Source organism: Enhydra lutris, unplaced genomic scaffold (genome assembly GCF_002288905.1).
Source record: "Enhydra lutris kenyoni isolate GAN:26980312 unplaced genomic scaffold, ASM228890v2 scaffoldscaffold14, whole genome shotgun sequence".
Classification (NCBI taxonomy): domain Eukaryota; kingdom Metazoa; phylum Chordata; class Mammalia; order Carnivora; family Mustelidae; genus Enhydra; species Enhydra lutris.
In genome coordinates, this window is record NW_019154098.1 from 34,582,277 (window position 1) to 34,602,188 (window position 19,912).

The following is a 19,912-nucleotide window of genomic DNA, read 5'->3' on the forward strand; positions in this document are numbered from 1 at the left end:
GTTTTGGTTTTGGTATCAATTTAATGTTAGCTAAGAGGAGTTGAGAAATATTCCCTCCTCTTGAATTTTCTGCAGGAGTTTATGTAGAAATGGCATGATTTCCTTAAAAGAGTGTTAGAATTTATCAGTGATGCCATCGGGTCCATAGTTTTTATTTGTGGGAAGGGTTTGTTTTTTTTTTTTCTTAAGACTTTATTTATTTATTTATTTGAGAGAGAGAGAGAGCACAAGTAGGCAGAGCAGCAGGCAGAGGGAAAGGGAGAAGCAGACTCCCCACTGAGCAGGGAGCCCGATGTGGGACTCAATTCCAGGACCCTGGGATCATCACCTGAGCCGAAGGCAGCCGCTTAACTGACAGCCGCCCAGGTGACCCTGTGGGAAGATTTTTTACCACAAATACAATTTCTTTAGTACATAAGGTTATTTAAGCTACCCAATTCTTGGGTGAGCTTTGGTGATTTGTGTCTTTCAAGGAATTTGTCCAGTTCACCTAATTTGTCTATTTTGTAGGAAGAACAAAGTTTTTCGAAGTATTTCCTTTTTGGCAGGTTAATAACACTGAAATACATGGTGATGTCATCTCTCTTGTTCACGATACAGGTAATTTCTATCTTCTCTTTCTTCTCCCAATTAGTTTGTCTAGAGGTTTAGCGACGTATTGATTTTCTCAAAGAATCAGCTTTTGGCTTCATTGTTTCTATTTTCTCTTTCACTGATACATGCTCTCATTTTTATTGTTTTCTTTATTCTGCTTACTTGGGTTTAATTTACTTTTCTAAGTTTCTTAAGGTAGATGCTGAGATCAAAGCTTTGAGATCTTTCCTATTTTCTAATATAGGTGCCTAGTGCTATAAATTTTGCCCTGAGTACTGCTTTAGGGGCAGGCTACAAATTTTGTGCTGTGTTTTCATTTTAATTCAGTTAAAAATGTTTTCTATGCTCTCTTTTGAAATCTTCTTCAATCGTTAAGGTTATTTAAAAGTACATTATTTAGCTCCCAAATATTGGAAGACTTTTTTCATAGCTCTTTCTATTACTGATTTCTAATTTATTTCCATTGTGATCAGCGAACAAATTTTTTATTACTTGGATTCCTTTCAATTTAATGAGGCTTGTTTAATGGCTAGAATATCTATCTTGGTAACAGTTCTATGAATCCCTAATAAGACTGAATATTCTGCCGTTGGTTAGTGGACTGTTCTATAAACATCAGCTAGGCCAGGTTGTTTGATACTATTGTCAAGATTACTCTGTCTTTGCTGATTTTCTGCCTACTTGTTCTATTCATTATTCAGACAAGAGTATTGAAATCTCCAACAACAACTGTGGATTTGTCCAACCTCTCCTTACAGTTTTATCAGTTTTTGCATCATATATTTTGAAGGTCTGTTAATATAGACATAAACATTTAAAATGTTTATGCTCTCTTGATTAAATGACCTTTTTCATTATGAAACAACATTCTTCATTCCTGGTAATATTGTTTACTCTGATAGCTACTTTGGTCTTAGTATAACCAGTCCAGCTTTCTTTCTGGCTCTATAAGTAGTTTTAGCATGGTATAACTTTTCCATTCATTTACTTTTCACTATATTTGACTTTATATTTAAAATGTGTTTAACTGATGGTTACCAGTGGAGGAGAGGGGTGCAGTTAAATAGGTGATGGGGATTAAGGAGGGCACTTGTGATGAGCACTGGGTATTGTATGTAAGTGATAAATCACAAAATTCTATACCTGAAACTAATATTATACTGTATGTTAAATAACTGGAATTTAAATATACATTTGGAGAAAGAGAAAACATTCGACCACTATTTCTTCCAATTTTTCTTAGTGCTCTTCATGCTCTCCTCTCCTTCAAGGACCACCCAATTACACATATACCAAATACTTGATACGATCCCATGGCTAATGATGTTCTTTTAGTTTTTAAACTATTTATTCATTTTTATCCTGTATTTCATTTTGCATCATTTCTGTTTGTCTTCAATTCACTAATCCTTTCTTCCTCAGTACCTAATCTTCCATTATCCCCATCAAGTATATTTTTCATTTCAGATATTATAATTCTCATCTTTACAAGCTTAATCTGGGTTTTATTTTTCTATATTACTTATCTCTACTTTTTTAAATTGTATGGGATACAATTATAATAACAATATTAAAGTTTTTGCCTGCTAATTCTAATATCTCTATCACTTCTGGATTGATGTCCAGTGTCTGGTTAGTTTCCCATTATTGATTGTGTTTCCCTGCCATTTTGTACTTGGTTATCTTTGACTGGATATCAAACACTGTGAATTTTGTCTTGTGGGGTACTGAATATTTTTGTATTCCTATAAACATTCCTGAACTTCTGGGAGGCAGTAAAATTACTTGCAAAGAGCCTGAAAGGCCAGGTCTTGCTTTTATGATTGGCTATTCTGTCCCACAGCAGTGCTCATGTTAGCATTAATTATCCCCCACTGTTGAGATAAAACTTTCTGAACTACTCTACCCAATATTCCAGGAATCTTGAGGTTTTCTAGTCTGGCTGCTGGGAATAAACATTATTCTTGGTCCTATGTGAATGCAGGACAGTGTTCTCTAATCATTTTGGATGATCCTCTCTGGCCCAAAATAGTTTCTTCACACATGTGCCAATCGGTAGTCCACTGAATACACAAAAAGAACCCTCTTCAGATCTCCGGGGTATCTTTCTGTTCATCTCTCTCCTCTCTGGTACTGTCTAGCAAACTGTGGCTGCCTTGGTCTCCCCAAGCCCTCAGAACTGTCTCCTCAACACAGGAAGACATCTGGGCTCTGCCTGTACTCTTCTCCCTGTGCAACAGCCTATAAACTCTCTCAAAGCAGCATGCTAGGGCAATCATGGGGTTCACTTTATTTTCCATCTCTCAGGTATTACTCTCTCCTTTATTGCCTGATGTCCAATTTCTAAAAAAACAGTTTCAAATATATTATCTATTTTTTCAGATATCTCAGACTGAAGGGTAAATCAAAACCCTACTGTTCTATCTATACTGGAAGCAAAAATCTTAAGCATATATTTTAACTATTACTTTTACTTTAAAATAATCAAATGGTGCACAGCAAAGAAAAATTGATGAAACTAAAAGGCAACTTACGGAGCGGGAGAAGATGTTTGCAAGTGACATACTGATAAAGGGTTGGTATCCAAAATATGTGAAGAACTTATAAAACCCCACACCCAAAAAAATGAATACTCCAATTAAAAAATAGGCAGAAAACATGAATGGATATTTTTCCAAAGGAAACTATAAATGGTCAACAGACATGAAGCAATGCTCAACATCACTTATCATCAGGGAAACACAAATCGAAACTATAATGAGATATCACCTCACACCAATCAGAATGGCTAAAGTCAACAACACAAGAAACAATAGGTGTTGGCAGTGAAATGGAGAAAGGGGAACCCTCTTACACTGTTGGTAGGAATGTAAACTGGTGCACCCACTCTGGAAAACAGTATGGAGGTTCCTGAAAAAGCATAGAACAATCCTATGATGCAGCAATACCACCACTAGGTATTACAACAAAGAACAAAAAAAATGCTCTTCAAAGGGATAAATGCACCCCAATGTTTATAGCAGCATTATCTATAATAGCCAAATTATGGAAAGAGCCCAAGTGTCCATCAACTGAAGATGCATAAGGAAGATACAGTACACACACACACACACACACACACACACACACACACAGAGTGGAATATTACTCAGCCATAAAAAAGAATGAAATCTTACCATCTGCAACAACGTGGTTGGAGCTAGAGAGTATTATGCTAAGAGAAGTAAGTTAGAGAAAGACAACTATATAATTTCACTCATATGGGAATTTAAGAAACAAAACAAATGAGCAAAGGGGAAATGAGAGAGAGAAAAGGAAAGCGAAAGGCAAAGCAATAAACAGACTCTTAACTACAGAGAACAAACTGATGCTTACCAGAGGGGCGGTGGGTGGGGGGATGAGTAAATAAGTGATGCGGATTAAGGAGGGTGCTGGCTGTGATGAGCACCAGATGTTGTAGGGAATCACTATATGGTACACCTGAAACTAATAATACACTGTATGTTAACTAGTTGAAATTTGAATCAAACTTTTTAATTAATTACCTAATCAAACATCACGAAAGTATTTGGTAGGTTATAAGTATCCTACAATAAGGAAATTATGGTGATTACCAAACTACTAAACTTTCCTTATACTTAATTTGCCTTAAGACTTTACATTTTGACCCAAGTTAATCACCTTACATTTTTATTACTCTCTTGTCATCACTTACAGCTGGTAGCACACGCACCATCTAACAGAATGCACCGAAATGTAATTGAGTCATGATATTTTTTGTTTTCCACTCTCAATTAAAATTCCAGAAAAAAAATGATAATAAGGTGTCTCAGTACTTCCATTAAGTGTCATTATTTAAGAAGTAAAATGTAGAAAAAAATACTTAAGAATCTGGGACGCCTATGAAATATTATTTGTTTGTAGTTACGTTTCTTAAAATGCTTCATAGTCCATTAGAAGCAGTTACCTCTGTTACTTTTTCCTATTACTAATTTTTGTTTTATAATAGAATAAATAAGTAGGGAAAATAGAGAAATACTACATGGTAATATATAAAGATTAAATATTACATGATACTATAATTACAAGATCAGAGTCAAAATGTCCTTATTGGAGATTTAATCTAATATGTCAGATACATTCAGTTGTATGTATGAATCATGGTAAAATTATTTGAGGCATTTAGTAACAGATAATATCTAACTGAAATTTGATAAATGTCCGTTGAATAAATAGATTATAACAATGAGTTATTACAATATGGAAGAAAACCCTCTATTAATTTAACATAAGACTACCAGTTATAAGAAAGAAAAAAATAATGGAAGAGAAGTTTAAGTTTATAGCATGGCAGAGACCTTAAAATACAACAAAGCAAATAATTTTACAACTGGAAGTCTTTTGAGATCTTGCAGACTGCCTATTTATTTCAGAGATAAGAAAATGGAGACACAAAAGACATACATCTACAAATGACAACAGTAAAGAGAAGACCAAGAACTATGCCTTCTGATTTCCAGTTTTCATGCCTTCCACCAAACAAATTAGCACTAACACTTCTTACTTTTAAACTTCTCCCAATGTCCTAGGAAGTTCTAAATAAATGCTAAAATTATATGTAAAAGAAAAAAATTAACTGTTTCCTAAATTTTAACTATCAATTTTCCACTATGAATATTATAAAGCATCCAACTTTTAAATAATTTCAGTGTATAAAATGTCAACTAAATGTTGTAAGACAAATTTATTTTAGTTTTTATTTAATTTTATTTTCTTAACAAAAACTTAGTTTTTATTTTTTTATAAGATTTTATTTATTTGACACCGAGAGAGACCACAAGCAGGGGAGCAGCAGAAGGAGAAGCCTGCTCTCCGCTGAGCAGGGATTCCGATGTGGGGCTGGATCCCAGGACTGTGGGATCATGACCTGAGCTGAAGGCAGATGCTTAACAGACTGAGCCACCCAGGCATTCTGGAAATTTAGGGTTTTTTTTGTTTTGTTTTGTTTTGTTGTTTTTTTTTTAAAGATTTTATTTATTTCTTTGACACAGAGACAGATCACAAGTAGGCAGAGAGGCAGGCAGAGAGAGAGGGAGAAGCAGGCTCCCCGCTGAGCAGAGAGCCTGACGTGGGGCTCCATCCCAGGACCCCGAGATCATGACCCGAGCTGAAGGCAGAGGCTTAAACCACTGAGCCACCCAGGCGCCCCTGGAAATTTAGTTTTTTAATGATTATTTTACCCACCCTCCTCTAGATCCCACCTTAGATTCCTTACCACAGCAGTTCACAATCCTCTCCAACCCAAGGCCTCTTTGTAAAACAAATATTCTGTAACATCCCCTTTACCACTCTGAAAATGAATCCAGGTATATATATATATATATCATATATATATATATATATATCATATATATATATATAAATGAATCCAGGTATATATATATATATATGATATATATATCATATATATATGATATTCCTTACTGTATAATAATGGGGAAATAAGTAATTTATAAAAAATAAAACATATTTAAATAAGTAAATGCTCAGCCACGCTGTCATAATAAAGGAGGTAGGAGCTTGAAGCTCCATGGATGTAGTCAATCCACCACCAGGTAGCTGGTTTCCACCTTTGTCCTCCATCCAAAAAGTATGTCAGAACCATATATTCAAATGAACCATTACGTCGCTTCTAGGAACGTGTTCGCTGAGTGGTGTGCCCCCTAGTGGTAGAACTACAGAGGACAACTGCCACTGAGCTACTGAACGCCACTGGTGTTTCTCTCCCTGAGATCCTCTCAGATCCCCTACTGCCTCACTACTAACCTGCACTAGAAGTAATGGCATCCCTCAGAAGCTTGTGAAAATACAGATTATCCAGTCCTACCTCAGAACTACTGAATTCAAATCTATATTTTAATGAAATCCCCACATTATATGTATGTAAATGAAAGGCTGAGAAGCCACTGGGCCTCCCTGAGGGACATAACAAAGGGTAAGCAAAGTGCACATAATTTTTTTTAAATGGTGATTTCAAAACCTATTCTGAAATAAAAAACATATTTGAAAACTTCTAACAATGTTTTGTATCTAAATCGATGAAAAACATTTGCCATATTCACGAATATACTAAGTAAGTAAATATTCATTAACTCAAAGCCAGGATCTAGGGCCAATTGATAGTCATTCACTCAATGAACACGAAGGGTTCATGTGTAAAGCACTGTGCTAAAACCTAGGAGGGAAGAAAGAAGTCATAAAACAGGTCAAAGTTACTGTACTTAAAGATTAAAACTCCTTAAAAGAAGACAATGTAACATACTTTTGTATCTGTCAAACACAATTCTAAGATCTATGGAGTTGTAAATTAATTGAACCAAAGCTTCTCTTTTTGAGGCTACCAGTTCCTGAATGATACTGACAAAACAAATTACAAATAATGATTTAAACTGAAATTATATTCCTTATCAGTAGCGGCATTTCACCGTCCAGCTCAAACTGCTAGAAGAATCATTCTGGTAAGAAAAGAGAGAGATGTGGAGAGAAAAAGAGAGAGATAGACAGGGACCCAGAGAAAAAAGGAAGGGAAGAGGGCCTGGGAGAGGGGACAAAAAAGCAGGACAAAAAAACAGACCTAAAACAGATGTCCATCCACAGATGACTGGATAAAGAAGATAAAGAAGATGTGGTTTAGCTACAATAAAACAAGCTTAACTGAAATGATTTAAACAGTAACAAAAGATAATGGGCAAAGAAAGCAGACATACCAACAGAACAAGAGAGCTAACTACTCTCTCAGGTAGGAATTGGCTAACATTTCCTGAACAGTCAGAGAGCAAATATTTTAGGCTGTTAAGAACCATATAGTCCCTTATAAACTACTCAGCCCTGGAGCTGGAGCTGAAAAGAGCCAAAGACGCTAAGTAAATGAATAGGTATGGCCGTGTTCCAGGAAATCTTCATTTACAAAAAATAATAATAAATAAATAAATAAAAATTAAAAAATAAAAAAATGTGGCAAGCCAGATTTAGCCTGGGGACATAGTCTGCTGATGCCATGGTCTAGGGGAAAGAATCCGGTGGGTTCATAGAGGCACATATAGCAAATTGTTATAGAATCTACATCTAAAAATAATAAAACAAATGCTCTTTTTTGCTTATGATAAGGAAAACTGAATTATTCTTGAAGAGAAAGTATTTTTCAAATAAAAGCTTTTACAACTTATAACCAATCCCATTTTCTAGGCATAACTACTAAATCTAATGTTAAATTCTAACTTCTTCCCTGACTAGAGTAATTCCTGTACACAAAAGGGGATACTTGTTTGACTTATATGAGATTGGGAGAAGAAGGACATACTTACCGGATGCTTTGAGTCATTAAGATACACAATTATTAGTAATGGCAGCCAAAGCCACCAGGCAAAAGAGAAGAAGGGGGGAAAAAAAAAGTACTATGTCTTGCTTCCCCACAATGGATCAGATTCTATTGTTCATCCAGGCTAATACTTTGTCAACAGAAGAAGAGTTGAAAGATAATATTGAAAGAGATATATTTGTTCTCATCACCGCCTTCTTCAAAGATTAGAGAGATGATTCCAGCTTCCTCACAAAGATGAATTAGTCATTCATAAACTTGTTGGATTTATTTTTCACATCTACAACTTCCTGATGAAATGCATTCCACAACTTCATAATCTATTACGTGATCCAGTATTTCAGTATTTCCTTTTATTCTTCCTAAACCATCTTTCTAAACTCCAAAGGAAACTATCTCATGCATCTATCTAGTTTTTGCAGAATGCATCTATGTCCCCAGTATCCATTTTACTTAGTCATTCATTCTTTCATTGAAAATCCTACCTCCGCTGGTAATCATTTATTTTTTTCATCCAAATTCATATACCACAACCGTTGTTGTTGCCATTTTACAGGCTTTGTTGATTTCTTAAGTCCTTGTGTAGCAGACACTGCCACTGTCCCAACTCACACGGCCTCATCATTTCACCAGTCCCTACACAGCACTGTCTTCTTACCATATTTGTAATACTCTGCCTGAGTGCTTTCTCTGGCCATAAGAACACGCTTGGCCAGTGAGTTCCAAAGAGTTAACACCCTCTAGAACAACCCTAAACCAGTAACAAAGAAGAGATAGGGATAAATACCCAAATCTCCTTGCCCATCAGGTAGGATAAGGCTGAGGCCATTCTACCCTGTCTCCCAGGTGTCTAAATAGAATTGAGACACATTGGCTATAAGAAATAACCTGTTCTTTTTTTTTTTTTTTTTAATTTTTTCTTTTTAAGATTTTATTTGTCAGAGAGAGAGAGAGAGAGAGAGAGAGAGATCACAAGTAGGCCGAGAGGCAGGCAGAGGCAGAGGGAGAAGCAGGTTCCCTGCTGAGCAAGGAGCCCGATGCGGGACTCGATCCCAGGACTCTGGGATCATGACCTGAGCCGAAGGCAGCCGCTTAACCAACTGAGCCACCCAGGCGTCCCGAAATAACCTGTTCTTGAATGTGCCTAGGATTGTGTTTTTTCTCTTAACTAGACCATTGCTTGCTCCCCTACAGGTCATGCCTGGGATTGCCTTCCAAATATTTTGTCTGCTTAAGGTGGACCTCAATTGAAGATGGTCCTCTAAAATTAAAATTTTGGGGTTCCTGAGATTTTACACTGAGACATGTTCATAGTATTTCAGCCGCGAAACCACCATTGTTTTACCCAAAGACAGAATTACATTGTTTCACTTTTGCTAGTTTTCAAAAGAACTAGCAAAGTTCTCATAAGACACAGCAATTCATCCGGATGACATTTGAGGCACTATATAAAGTGATTTCCAATTATCCTACCTGTGACAAATGAGTGCTCAGAACCCACCATCCTATGAGTATAATTTTAGATTTGATTTTCCACAAATGCATGACTCTGTACTTATTCACATAGAAATTTATTGGCCACTTCTGGGTGACAGAAATAGTATAAATCAGATTTTTTTTTAATTTGCAATTCAAATAGGAATATGGTATAGAAAAATAATCTTCCCATGAAAATGTTTCATTCTCCCCTTCCAAAGGTAGGAAATATAGGTCCATAAATACTATTTATAAAAGTCCAACATTTTGAACATGAAGAAGTCCATAGAATTGATCCCAAGTAGTAATAACAGAGTTGGCCCATGAACACAGCAAATTCATGAAATCCTTTCGTCTGGATCTACCTGCTTGGAAAACTACCTCATCCTTCAGCCCGAGGTGGACATCAGTAACATTCCCCATTCTCTTACCCCCCCCCACTTTTGCTAGTTCCTTCAATGCAACCTCTCTAAAATGTCTTAAAACCATCTCTTCTTCATTCCCATTGCTCTTACCCCAGTCTGTCTATCCTATGCCAACAGCCTTCTATATAAATCTTCTGTTTGATTTCTTTATCCTGGAAAATCAGAATAAACCTAAGATTGTTCAAACTTCTAGAAGCTCAAGTCCTGAACATCACTTCCCGCATTTATATAAAACACACAGACATTCACATTACATTTAGACAACTCGTTGCCTCAACATTTCATGTATTTTTATTTCTGTTTGGAATGAAGGTTATAAAAATAATGTTTACCTAAAGATTAAACAAAATGTTTACCTGTCTGAAGCTATGTCACTGGTAATTTGGTGCTTCACTCCTGACCCATTTTTAATAGAATCCTGTCTTGTGAGCCCATGAGAGCGACTTTTCTCCACTGCAGGTACAGATAAGTCACCTGAGGGTCCTTGGAACTGGGCCTGCTCATGCACTTTTGCTTTCTTCTCCTGAGGTGCCTCCTCATTCCGCAGTCCTCGGAGAACCTTCTGATCAGGTTGCTGTGATGTGTTAGATCCACTATTATAAAACCATGCTCCTGATTTAGTGAGGATTTCTTGTTGTTTTCGGCACAAATTACATACCCACATAACCTGCACATGAATACACAGGGAAGAAAAATTAGTGGTTCCAAAAGTTAAACACAAGTCAAAAGAGAAGACAGTTCAAACCAACAACAAAAAAATCAAATGGTTATCCTTCCTGAAATTAAAATATAATCCAGATTAACTGCTACCATTAATTATATCACATATCTTTTCATTTTGTCAACACAATTATAATGAAACAGGCAATGTTAACTGACAGCAGAAATACCAAACGAGAGTCCCAAATTACTGGTTGTTTACGTGTATTCTTTAATTGCTTTTTATTTAAATTAGCGGCATGGTGTAATATAGGGAAAATGGATTTTGAGGCTAGACAGACTTGGGTTTAAATACTAACTCCAATATTAGAAACTGTAACCTTGAACAAGGTGCTGAACCTTCATATCTATTGAGGTTTCCTTAGTGATAAAATAAGGAAATAGGGATGATAATACTTTTTTCTATATTGTTTTGAGAATTAAAGATTGGAAATAATTTATATAAAATGTCTAGCACAATGCTCATTAGATATTAGACTTTTGGAGATTACCTAATAATATTATGTTAATCTTCTGTCACCAAATAATTATATTATAAGCTTCTTGAAGGGGTATTTATTCCTTTTAAGTAGCTCTTAATGGCTAAAATAAAGCTAGGAACATTTTTTTTTTTTTTAAAGATTTTATTTATTTATTTGACAGAGAGAAATCACAAGCAGGCAGAGAGGCAGGCAGAGAGAGAGAGGAGGAAGCAGGCTCCCTGCCGAGCAGAAAGCCCGATGTGGGGCTCGAACCCAGGACCTGGGATCATGACCCGAGCCGAAGGCAGCGGCTTAACCCACTGAGCCACCCAGGCGCCCCTTTTTTTTTTTTTTTTGACAGAGATCACAAGTAGTCAGAGAGGCAGGCAGAGGGAGGAGGAAGCAGGCTCCCTGCTAAGCAGAGAGCCCGACGTGGGGTTCGATCCCAGAACCCTGGGATCAGGACCTGAGCCGAAAGCAGAGGCTTTAACCTACTGAGCCACCCAGGCGCCCCAGCTAGGAACATTTTTGATCTTCAACATAAACTTATTAGTTGCTCATAATTTATAGAAGAATACTTGTTTGTTTTTTTACATTTTGTGATTTAAAAAATTTACCACTTTAACCATTTTTTTAAATATTTTATTTATTTATTTGACAGAGAGAGAGATCACAAGTAGTCAGAGAGGCAGACAGAGAGAAAGTGGGGGAAGCAGGCTCCCCGCTGAGCAGAGAGCCCCATGCGGGGCTCAATCCCAGGACCCTGAGATCATGACCTGAGCCGAAGGCAGAGGCTTAACCCACTGAGCCACCCAGGCGCCCCACCACTTTAACCATTTTTAAGTGCACAGTTCAAAAGTATATTCACAGAGCAGTGAAACACACCTTCAAAACTTGTTCATCTTGCAGAGCTCAAAATCGATACTCATTAAACAGAAAATCCCCTTTCTCCCTCCCCACTGCCACGTAACAATCGTCCTACACTTGATTTTTTAGTAGATACGTTTTTCAGACTCCAGGAATCTAAGAATATCTTAACTACTATCTTTGTCACCAGAAAACCTTCACTTTCTTCTAAGAAATCTTTTTCAATGTATCAGGAAAAATAAAATTATCTATTCATGAAATAAAAGGTGAGTTCAGGTTTCAAGTGAGGGTTTTCTGACTTTTATGTCAAATACTGAAACTTAAGTCAAATACTGAAACAGCTCTCAATATTGCCAACACTTCCTCATAGTTTAAATAAGTTATAACAATAATAAATACATAACCACTGTAAAAGGAAGATTTATTATGGTATTTTCAACTGATGCAAAGATTTTTTTTATAAAATGCCATTTAAAATTTTTGCTTTATTGTCCTCATTCTCATTCATATTGTTTGTATAATTCATATCATACAACACTGTTTAATATTATATTACTTTGTTATCTCTTTGAACTGTATATACATTTCTTCCCCACCCCACTAAATTCAAAGCTCACTGGGGACAGGATTTACACAGTCTATTTGCATAAAGAAATGCTATCAATCACAGGATAGTAAGACCTTCTAAATGCTTACTAACATGAATTCTTTTGAAATCCTTTCTGGGGAAAGATGATAAGATACTGGATATTATTACACTAAGATTTATGTTTCACTGATTTCCAAAAGAATTAGTCAGCAATAATGTCAACATATGTGTCTTATATTATTTTTATAAGTAAATAAGAAAGCATTTTTGATATGATAATACCAAAATCTCACAAAAAAAACAAAAAAACAAAAAAAAATACCTCAGGGTACAAATGTCTTTTGGTTTGAATACTCTGAAATAGCTAGCTCGCTCAAAAATGAAGTTTCAACCAAAATCTTCAGTCTTTTGGTGCCATCTTGTGACAAATGTTGGTATTGCAGATCTCTCTTAAATGTGAAAAGTAAACTAAATATAGAGCCACAAAATAATGTTAAAATACATCTGAATTTCAACTTTTCTGTTTTATTTTAAGCAGATTACTATTCATATTACAGTGATAATATAAGCTATATGATTTCACGATATGACTTCACCTAGAATAAGTCAGAGTACTGACTTTTGTGCCTGGTAACTAACAATAAAACAGAAGTGAGTTTGTGAGACAGACAAGTATCCAGTCACAGTCATTTGCAGAAACAACCTATTGCTGTTTCATTATTTGTCACAAGGTAAGCAAGTTCCTATCCCTGGGACAATGGATCCCTACCACCTGGGAACTTGTTTGAAGTGCAAATTCTCAGGTCCCATTCCAGAACTACTGAATCAGAAATTCTGGGGCAGGACCCAAAAATCTGGGATTTTTTTGGCCACATGCTATAAGTGATTCTGATGCCAGATAAAGTTAGAGAACCCCTGGTTGAAGCAGAGATTCCCAACTGGATATGAGGGATGAGTTACATGTGTGTTCCTCAGTGAGTGCAGAAGGCCACGTGTAGCCTCGCCGATTTACCTCAACATGAACTATTCATCAAACAAATGGTAATAGTAACATTTCTGTGTAACCCAAAATGAGAAAAAGACTTGGAAGAACTCATCTGTTCCTCATCTGTTAACACCCAGGGGATATTAATATGAGATAAATGAGTATAAGGCTTGAAGGATGCTGTTCGGTTCCTATTAAAGACTCTCTCCGTATTAATTCTCTCCCCATACTCTCTGGGATACCCACAATGGCGGCTACTTTTCTGACTAGACGCTCTGTTCCGTCCTCTACTTCCGGTTCTTAGTATCCTCATATTCCAACACCTAATTCACTCTCCTTTCCTTCTTCTACTACCTCCTCCCATTCATGGATTCCTAGTTTGTTAATCTTTAAACCTCAGGTAACAAATCCACTCACTTGAAGTAGTAAAGAGACTGACGCTTTTACTCAAAGTCCTCCAAACAGAGCAACTTAACCTCTCAACTGAGGGTACTGCACTCCATCTCACACACACATGCACATGAGTCCGTAGGAGATGACTTTTAACTGCTTAGGAAATTATTAATGTCTACCAGAGGTAAGGTGTGTGTCCATGAAATGAAATTAAACTGATATGGGAACAAAATCACAGGGCTTCTGTTAATGAAACCCTTTAACCAATTAAGTTAATCAGCAAGTGTACCATATGATGAAAGCTGTTTTAGTAAAAGTCGAGCAGAGAAAGACAATTATCATATGGTTTCACTTATTTGTGGAACATAAGGAATAGCATGGATGAGGTTAGGGGAAGGAAGGGAAAAATGAAGGGAGAGAAATCGGAGTGGAAGGTGAACCATGGGAGACTAAGGACTCGGGGAAACAAACTGAGGGTTTTAGAGGGGAGAGGGGTGGGGGGATGGGTGAGCCTGGTGATGGGTATTAAGGAGGGCACGGATTGCATGGAGCACTGGGTGTTATACGCAAACAATGAATCATGAAACCCTACATCGAAAACTAATGATGTACTGTATGGGGACTAACATAGCACAATAAAAAAATATCTTAGTAACATATATGCCTATGAACAGCCATGGTTAGGGCCTATTACTTTTGCTGATCTTCATGAATATCAAAAACACCGAGGCCCTGAGAATACAAAGACATACAGGATTCAAAATTCTAAGGTATTATTACCTCCATTTCTAAATATGCCGTATTTTTCAATGTAATATAACAGTATTAAGAGACAGAATACTCTCTAACGACCCAAATTTGCCGCTTCTTATCATACGTTTCATTCTACAAACAACCTTGGTGGGTTTGAAAAGAAGAGGAAAAAAACTAAGGAAAATAGAAATATTTCTTTAAAATTATATAAATAATAAATGCAACAGCTACGCTAAATAGCCGAGGAAAAGAAAAACAAAATTATGTCCAGTGCATACAGTAATTTGAAAGAACTTAAAGGTCTGCAAAACTAATTTTCATCTCAATAGGGATAATAAATAGAGTAATTCAGAAAAGCAAAGGATCACTGGTTAGACCATAGACCAAGCTCGTAAGATGCAGCTAATGCCGTACACATAAAACAATTTACTGGATTCCACTTCTAATCATTGCCAGCCTGCTTATAAATGCGTGCATTAGCGAATATAATTAGAGAATATAAATTGATCAGCTTAATCTGTCATATGACTGAAAACTGAAAGATCCTGGCTAACTATTAAATTAATTTCCTTTTTCCTCTAGGACGCTGCATTTCTCAACCTCCCTTATACTTAGGGACGCCCACGGCCATGTGACTATGTCCTGGCTATTTGATTGTAAGTGCAATGATGTGTGCCATTCCCCCAACCATTAAAAAACTCTCATATATGCAGTGTCTAGGTGGCTCAGTCAGTTAAGTGTCTGCCTTTGGCTCAGATCATGATCTCAGGGTCCTGGGATCAAGCCCTGCACTGGGCTCCCCGTTCAGTGAGGAGACTGCTTCTCCCTCTCCCTCTGCCTGGGGCTCCGCCTACTTGTGCCCTCTCTCTCTCTCTCTCTGTCAAATAAATAAATAAAATCTTAAAAAAAAAAACAAACAAACAAACAAACAAACAAAAAACCTCTCATATACTACTGTCACGCCCTTCACTCCAGACCTAGGAGGTAACCAAAAAAAGGAGCCCAGCAACCTGAATGAGCCCTTGGAAGAGAACCGTCTGCTGATCAGCCATACCAATGCGGACTTGACATAAATAAGAAACAAACTTCAATAACACTGAACTACCGACACGTTTTGAGTTTATCCTTCATAGCTGATAGAATTCCCTTAGCTAATTGAGACTCCTTTTAAACTGCATGTTCTTGAATGCGTATCACCAGCACAATCTTTGTATGTGAAGAACAATGCATTCCTAAACTTGCGCAGGAAAAGAAGAGTAGTTCCGGAGCGAGCTTTAACCGAGTTCTAAGAACCGGCAGTGCACATTTCTTCCCAACTCCACATTCAACAGAGTAATATGGCTTAGCTTGAAATCAGCTCTGGAGGCATATTTAGACAACAAAAATTGGAAAATGTCACAAATCAGGGCTTTTTCTTACAGAAAACTAGTTGTTAATCCAACCAGTAGTATTAAAAGATTAATACTGCATTCAGTATTAGTAAGTAAACTTGGATGAAGCTGCAATTTATCATAAAAATTAATTCAGACCATAAAATCCCAATGTATTTATAAATGGGCAAATAGCTATTAACACTCATTCATTAATTATTTACTCATTCATACAATATTCACTAAATGCCTCTTCTATGCCAGGCACTATGCTAAGCGCTGGTAAATACAGTTCAACAGACCTAGACTTTACTGGGGATTTTAAAGTATCATGGGAGAGACAAGAAGCAAAACAAATAATTGCACAAATACTGTTTCTATTACAATTATGATACATTCTACAGAATTAATGCATTCACACCATAGATCCCTTGATGATTACTTCTCCCCTGGCCCAGCTGTGTTTGAAAAAACAACAAGGATTCAGAAAAGATCTGCAAGAGACCTGGGAATCTGGGGAGGCTCAATCATAGCATCTCCCAAAGTGTTCCCGTCACCAGAGTCATGGTGTCTCTGTGTGTCAAAAGGCAGAATTTGGTGGAATTTGTGACTACTAACTGACAAGCCCCTCCCCCAGCATGGTCACGGTAGACTGGCAAATTTGAAGTACTGACCCATATTCTAGAGGTCTCAAGTTTTAAAAAAATTTGTTCCTTAAGCCATTAAGAGATCTCTGCAATCTCTCTGTCAGGCTTCTGGATCACAAAATAAAAATCAGAAATTTTGTTTCATCCAATACCCCAAGACAAACAGCAAGACTTTCCCAAATTCCACATGAACTACAAGCATGGCCTCTCTAGCTAGCAAGAAAATTCTATGGTGTCTTCCATAAGTCTCCCAGCCCATGCAGCGGCTCAAAGAAGCTTTAACTTGCAACATCTCCAAATCTTAGTTGTTGCAAACTCTTCTCTGTTACCAATTGTTGCAGCCTGGAAAAAAGTAATTGCAAAGAAACACAACTTCTTTCTTTATTTTTGATCTGATTTTCCTCATCAGCATACTAGCCAAATTTTGTTTAAAAAAAAAAAAAAACCAACTCATATAATTTTAGTCTGTTAAATAGCTCCTTTGGATAAATTCTCTGTTTCTGATATTTCTGCCCCTTTCCCTGCTGTTTTCCAAGAATGTGTCTAGGTGTTCTATGGGGCTTCTGCTGCTGAAATCTGCAGCTCATCTAATCCAGAGTCTGGCTCTTCTCAGTTTTCATAGGATTGTGCTCCACTATCAACGTGACCTCACCTCGGCTCCCAAGGCACTGCTGAATCCGCCTAGACCCCGAACAAGCCTCTCCTGAGCCACAGCTCAAGCTATCTGTTCAGAAGCCTCTCCTGCAACGTCATCTCATCCTTCATCTCTCATCCCTCAGGATTGGGGGGTGTCATGACAGGGACATGCATTTACCTTCATGTCTTCTGTTCCACACTGGTACTAAGTATAGTTCTGGAAGGCTAAAGCTGGCCTTTTCTTGGCCATAATGCCCTGCTGAATTCATGTGAAGTGGCCATGCTCCCAGGGGGTGCTAGAGCATCCTGAAAGGCGATCTCTTCAAAAACCTCAAATATCAAGGGTAAAATCTGCCTTTCAATTTAACCAATAGGCATCCTCCTCCTGGTCAAAGCCTAGAAAGAAGAGATTAGACCATACCTCTGGTCACCTACTGTCCTTACCTCTCTCTTCTTTCTCCTTCCCTATGATACACAAGGATAGAAGGGGCCAGCTTTTCCTTGACTTCCCTTTTCTGTATACCTAACTGTCCCCAACTACCTTTAGGCTTGAAGTCATGAGCTTCAGGTTTCCTGTTTTGTAGTTTCTCTTAACCCACCATTGCCTTAAATGGGGTGGAGGGGAGAGAAGCTGGCTTACTGATCACAGAATCCAAACTAGGAGGCACTTCAAATATAATATACCTATTATACTGTGATTTGAGCATTGTCAGCTATGTTCAGAAATTGATAATTGCCTAAGTACAAAGTATAGACCAGATCCATATGTAGACAGAGAAGTCTGATTGCTCTGGGCAGGAGTTGTGGGATAGGAGGCTGGAGGAGAGAGAAAAGGAACTTAGACCAGGTAAAGTGGTCCCCAGGGAATGTGACAGTAGCCTATACTACCCAGAGTTGATGTTACTTAAAGAAAAGATGTTAAAAGTGCCAGGTTTTACAGCAAAATTAACTGAAGTCAATAATCAAAAAAAAAAAAAAAAAAAAAAAAAGGCACAAAACATCATGGGTAGGAAGGCCTGGGGCAAACTTCAGAAACTAAAGAAAAGAGCCAGTTTGGGAGAGTGAAAAGGAACAATCCATGTAATTACTGGGGCAGAGGTGTTGGTGGGGGGGGCACTGGGACAGACACACCACTAGGACCTATGGATGAGCTTTAACACTCTATACATAGCATGTTAGTAGTAAGCCAGTTCCTTTGAAAAAAAACCAGAGAGCAATGTAAGTCTTAAGGGACTCATTCCCTTTCTGAGTGTTCTCCAAAAAGAGTTATTGAATGAAGCTGAAACTGGTTTCAACCAATTAAATTAAAGAACTGAGATGGTTAGATCATATGAGAATTCAGTTGCATGACCTTACAGTAAGTAACCAATTAAGTTAGAAAACTGAGACAATCAGATAATTGAGTAGCAATTTCAACAAAGTTATAATACCCATAAGTATGATGGGTCCATCTCACATTTTGGCAACTTGAGATGCCAAATATTAACTAAAAGACAAGAAATGATAATGAAAATGAAAGACAAGACAATTAAGTTGAAAATACAATGATTTATTATATTACCATGCAGTCAATATTACTTAAACTTCAGATATCTGCCCTATTTAATCCAAACAAAAATGCCCAATTGAGGGGGAAAAAAAAAACACAATTTAACTCACACTTTAAAACCTCAGAGAAATTAAAGAATTAAAGATTATATCACCCTGCCTAAACTTAAACCTTTACTCCTCTTTCCACTTTCTCTAAAGTCTATTTTTATCTCTAATACTAAAGTTGTTTGTTGTATGCCATGATATAATTCTTAATTTTTAACAGCTTTCTGCTAAAACAGACATAACTGTTATAGAAAATTTTTTGTTTCTGCACCCAGAATTTTAGCTTATAAATTTACATAGCAACAAATTAAATTAAGATAAAACAGAAGAAAGATGAGACTCTTAGGAAAAGAAACCACACCTGTGGTTACTAGTGACAGACTGGATGGAGGAAGATTGCCAAAAGGTACAAATTTCCAGTTATAGGATAAGTACTAGGAATGTCATATACAACAGGAGGACTATAGTCAACACCACTATATGATATATAGGAAAGTTATTGAAAGAGTAGATCCTAAGAGTTCTCAACACAAGAATTTTTTTTCTTTTCTTTTTATTGTGATCTATATGAGAATGAGTATCTATTTTATCTCTATGAGATGATGGAAGTTAAAAAAAAATTTTTAAAGATCAATTCTATTGTATTGAAAGGTTTACTTTTGAATAGTGAAATAATAAGATGAAGTAAAGAGAAAAACCACCATCTGGAAGAGGTTTTCATGCAATGGACACAGCTAACAAAGGGTATGCTTTCAGAATATATGGAGAGTTTCCGTAGTCAATAAGAGAGAGACAAACATCACAGTAGAATAATAGGTCAAGGAATGAACATGCAATTCCATAGAGAAACCAAATTAAACAATGAAGAAATGAAAAGGTACTAAGGGGCTCCTGGGTGGCTCAGCCGCTTGAGCATCCAACTCTTGATTTCGGCTCAGCTCATGATCTCGGGGTGGTGAGATCTGAGCTAAGCATGCAGCCAGCTTGAGATTCTCTCTCTCTTTCTTCCTCTCCTTCTGCCC

General features: G+C 37.0%; 1 protein-coding gene across 20 annotated transcripts in view; it reads right to left on the reverse strand.

The window, feature by feature from the left end:
• LOC111146851 (regulating synaptic membrane exocytosis 2) overlaps positions 1-19,912 on the reverse strand; it is a 591,447-nt gene that overhangs the window by 408,518 nt on the left and 163,017 nt on the right. For all 20 annotated transcript variants that reach the window (XM_022502578.1, XM_022502564.1, XM_022502568.1 and 17 more), the window contains one exon: positions 10,230-10,540. In XM_022502578.1, the coding sequence (XP_022358286.1) occupies positions 10,230-10,540 (311 nt within the window). The remainder of the gene's footprint in view (positions 1-10,229; positions 10,541-19,912) is intronic.